The sequence below is a fragment of the Carlito syrichta genome, unplaced genomic scaffold (assembly GCF_000164805.1).
Source record: "Carlito syrichta isolate Samal-C Ts95f unplaced genomic scaffold, Tarsius_syrichta-2.0.1 Scaffold302406, whole genome shotgun sequence".
In the NCBI taxonomy this organism is placed as follows: Eukaryota; Metazoa; Chordata; class Mammalia; order Primates; family Tarsiidae; genus Carlito; species Carlito syrichta.
Genome location: NW_007246502.1, coordinates 117962 through 122636, shown reverse-complemented (window position 1 = coordinate 122636; position 4675 = coordinate 117962). Strand labels below are relative to the sequence as shown.

The following is a 4675-nucleotide window of genomic DNA, read 5'->3' as shown; positions in this document are numbered from 1 at the left end:
ATTATTTTTTTACTATTCTGAGCAGTCTGCAGTGAACATGAATTTCATACATTTGGCCCACTTTGGTATTTATTCCCTTAGAATACATTCCCAGATCTTGAATCTGAAGATTAAAGAATGAATTCTATTAATTTTGATATTTATTCATATTCAGAACTGTGGGACTAATTTATACTTCTAACACGAATGTATGACAGTGACAATTTCCCCATACCCTCACCAACACTCTTCTAATAGGTGGTCTGTCCTTTTCTTATCCATTTATAGGCACACATTAGTTTTTCTGAAATTAAGTACTTTGTCATTTAAATGTCTTGTAAATATCCTTTTTCACTCTGTTAGGTCTTTTGATAAACATATTTAGGCTGGGTATGGTGGCCGAAGCCTGTAACCCCAGCACTTCGGGAGGCCAAGGCGAGAGGATTGCCTATGGCCAGGATTTTGAGACCAACCTGGGCAACTTGGTGAGACCTCATCTCTACAATAAATCAAAAAATTAGCTAGGTGTGATGGCACGCACCTGTAGTTCCAGCTACTTGGAAGGCTGAGGCAGAAGGACTGCCTGAACCCAGCAGGTCAAGGCTGCAGTGGCCGTGAGTGTGCCGCTGCACTCCAGCCTGAGCGACAGAGTGAGACCCAACTAAAAAAAAAAAAAAAAAAAAACTTATCAATATAGTCAAATGTATTAATTTCTTTCTTTAAAGTTATAAAGCGCCGGGCTCAGTGGATCAGCCTGTAATCACAGCACTTTGGGAGGCGGAGGCAAGTGGATTGCCTGAGCACACAGATTCAAGACCAGCCCAGGCAACTTGGCGAGACCTTGTCTCTACAATAAATCAAAAAAATTAGCCAGGTGTGGTAGTACGCACCTGTAGTTCCAGCTACTTGGAAGGCTGAGGCAGAAGGATATCCGGAGCCTAGCAGGTCAATGCTGGGGTGGCCGTGAGCATGCCACTGCACTCCAGCCTGGGCTACAGAGTGAGACTCTGACTCAAAAAAAAAAAAAAAAGTTATAAAGATACTATTTACAGTATCTTCTAACAGTTTTGGAATTGTGTCTTTCACACTTAAGTCTCACACTTAAGTCTTTAATCTTACCTGGAGCTGATTTTTTGTGGCTAAGAGATTTCCAACTTCACCTTTTCCCGTATGGATGCCCAATTAATTATCCCAGAGCTATTTTTTGAGACATTCCCTCTCCATTGATGTGCCCTGTCTTATATTATACTTTTGCATATGTATGGCTCTGATTCTAAACTCCCCATTGATCTGTTTATCCTTGGATCAACACAATGCTGTCTTAATAGCAGTAGCTTTATAATCACTGATAGCTGATAAAACAGGATCTCTCATCTTGTTGTTCAAGAGAATTGCCCATTCCTAGACTTTTGCATATTCTTATACATTGTCATGTGCTACAAAAACAAAAAATAAACTTGCTGAGATTTTTATTGGATTAACTATGATAAGTAATTTGGAGAGAATTGTCATATTTTCATTATTTTTTCTTTTTACTCTGTTTTTCTTAAGAACAGAAAGAGTCAGATATTTCCATGATTGAGTCTTCTAAACCATGAAATGACCTATCTCCATTTTTTAAGATATTTAATATATCTAAAATTTCTAAGAGGTTTTACACATTTTTTGTTAGACTAATTTCTAGCTTCTTCTACTTTCAGATGCTATTATAAATGGTAGTGTACATGAATATAGTCAGTTTTTTATATTGACCTTATACCCAGCATTCTTGATAAATAACATTTATTAATTCTAATAATTCATCTGTAAATTATTTTCAGTTTTTTAGGTATACAAATGTGTCTAGAAATAAAGTTTTATTTCTTTCTTCAATTCTGTATACCCTTCATTTATGTTTCTCCCTTATTTCAGTGGCTAGAACTTTCAGTATAGTGTTGACTAGAAGTGGTGATAGTAGGCATGTGTGGTTCTGGATCTCAAAGAAAAGCTTTCAACATTTTGCATTATGTTTATTCTAAAGTTTTGTAGTCTCCATCAAAATTAGGAAGTTCTGTTGTATTTCTAAGTTGCTAAGAACTTCTAGTAAGAGTGAATGCTGGAATTTATCAAATGCTTCTTTTGCATTTACTAAGGTATTCATGTGATCTTTCTCCTTTATTCTGTTAGTGTAGAAAATTATATCATTTTTATGTTTTTTTTTAAGTTATATTTTTTAAAAGGGTCATTCAAATGAGACTTATTTATATGCAGATGAGACTGTAGCAAACCAATTGGGTCATCTTCTTTTGGCCTTTGTTTTAGGCTCAAAATTTGAATGATGATATAAACAGGTGTTTATCATTACTACTTACTTGCCAGGCTCTTTGCTAAGCACTTTCTGTATATCATCCCATAAATAATCTCAAAACTTGGTGCAATACATACTACTATTCCTACTTTTCATATGAGAAAACTGATTATGAGAGATACTGAGTGACTGCAAAGGTCACAACTGGTAGGTGGCCACACCAAGATTTATATCTGGTCCGTCTTCAAAATACTTGCCCTGAAGCTGTACCAGTGCTTTTTACCTGGTACTAATCAGAATCACATGAGAAACAGTTTTATAATACCATACCCTGGACAATAGCCAGACCATTTCTCAGAGAATAGTGTGCCATCCAAGATGCATTTATTAGAAAACAAGAAAGTTGGAAAATAAATGAAAAAAAAAAAAGAACAAACTGAAGATAATAACTTTCATGAAAGTATAAGATTAAAATTCTTGTGTTTAAATTTTGCTTTTTTCTTTTTTAGGCATAAAGGCATCACAAATGGTCAGGCTCAGCTACTCTGGTTCCTACAGACTTTCCTCTTTGGGATAGCATCTCTCTCCATCTTGATTGCTTATAGACCGAAGCGCCAAAAACAAACTTAAAGAAGATATCCAAGAGCTTTCTCTACACTTTTATATTCAGCCTCACCTTTTTGTTGTTGTTGTTGTTGCTGCTGCTGCTGGGAAGGGGAAAGTACAGTATTTACTCAGTGACTTTCTGTTTTCTCGAAGCTGTCCTTCAAAACCATATATGACCCTCATGCCTGTAATCCCAGCACTTTGGGAGGCAGAGGCGAGAGGAATGCCTGAGCTCGGGGGTTCAAGACCAGCCTGGGCAACTTGGCAAGACCTTGTCTCGACAATAAATCATGGCGGCTTGAACCTGTAGTTCCAGCTACTCAGAAGGCTGAGATGGAAGGATTGCCTGAGTCCAGCAGGTAGAGACTGCAGTGGCCATGAGTGTGCCACTGCACTACATCCTGGGTGACAGAATGAGACTCCAACCTAAAAAAAACAAAAGACCCTCTAGTTAGTCATTTTTCTTTTATATGCTCTGGTTGAGCTCGGATAGATTGGTTGTTACTAAAGAAATAATTAGAAAAAAAATTTAGCTTTTCAGTTCTGCAGACTAACCTATTTGGCAGAAGATTTCCTGCTGCCTTCTTGGGGTCCTTGGCTGTGTTGGTGCTCTCCTGCCATCTGAGCTAAGCCACACACTAAACCTACTCACTGGTTTGTATACCTTTGCGCCTGCCTTTTTATTTTTATTTTATTTTTTTTGAGTCAGAGTCTTACTCTGTCACCCAAGCTGGCACGCGGGGGCATGCTCAAGGCCACCTCAGCCTTCCAAGTAGCTGGAACCTCAGGCATGCACTACCACGCCCAGCTTATTTTTTGATTTATTGTAGAGGCCTCGCCAAGTTGCCCAGGCTGGTCTTGAACCCGTGAACTCAGGCAGTCCTCTCACCTTGGCTTCCCAGAGTACTATAGGCTTGTGCCCACCTTTTGACTAAAACACCTTGCCCTTACCACTACCCTCTTACCTCTCCCTTCCCAAAACTTCTCCCATCTTTCTGGACCAAGATAAAGCGACACTTCCGCAATACATCAGTTGTAAATACAAGTATTAGGTATCTGCAGGACAGGATCTTATGCTTCTGTTTCTCACACTACAGAGAAAGAGAAGGAAGATAAGCAAGTGCTGGCAGGGGGCAGGCTGAGCAGTCTCACAGAGCGCAGAAACCCTGCTGGGAGCTGAGAGGAGAGGACTGTAGAAGGTCTTCCCTGATGCTGCCGGCCAGAAGTGGTCCTTCCCCATACCTGGTTCTCGGAACACAGTGCTTTGTGGTGCGCAGGGATCTGATGGCACTGCTAGATTACTCCTTCAGCTCACGGCAACATCTTAGACAGCTTTACTTTTCCCCTATGCACCTGTCCCCTGCCTTGCACACAGTTGCTATATCCATGTCTGTTGAACAGAGGAGGAACATTCACTTTCCACTCGTTCAGTATCATCCCAATCTTTATGTGAAGATTGCACAACCTGTTGAGTATATCTTCATTTCCAAAGAAAGCACTGCCTTGTACCACCTTCCTGTGGGTCCCCTGCTGGAAAACCTGTATCTTTCTCACACTTTCCTTTTCTCAGTCACTTTCTCTAAACTCTAGGTGTCTCCTTCCTCTGACTTACTCAAACACACAGACATTCCTGTTGTACAGATGCTAGTCCACAGGTTATCCAACTAGTTACTACCTCTTCCATTTACCTTGTTACACCTTATTATTGCTAACTAGTTGGGAAAGCAAGATCTCTAACTTTGTCCCCTTACCCTGGCAGAATGACTGTTCTGCCTACAGGCCGTAGGGGCTCCTTCCCTGGAC

General features: G+C 40.0%; 1 protein-coding gene across 2 annotated transcripts in view; it reads left to right on the top strand.

Annotated features, from left to right (window-relative positions):
• TMEM254 (transmembrane protein 254) overlaps window positions 1–3048 on the top strand; it is a 7793-nt gene extending 4745 nt beyond the window's left edge. The window contains exon 4 of one of the 2 annotated variants that reach the window (XM_008056585.1): window positions 2776–3048. In XM_008056585.1, the coding sequence (XP_008054776.1) occupies window positions 2776–2896 (121 nt within the window). In that variant the 3' untranslated portion in view covers window positions 2897–3048. Of the gene's footprint in view, window positions 1–2422; window positions 2456–2775 lie in introns of those variants that run through there. The other variant, XM_021711613.1, reaches the window with a different exon arrangement.
• The last annotated feature ends 1627 nt before the right edge of the window (window positions 3049–4675 follow it).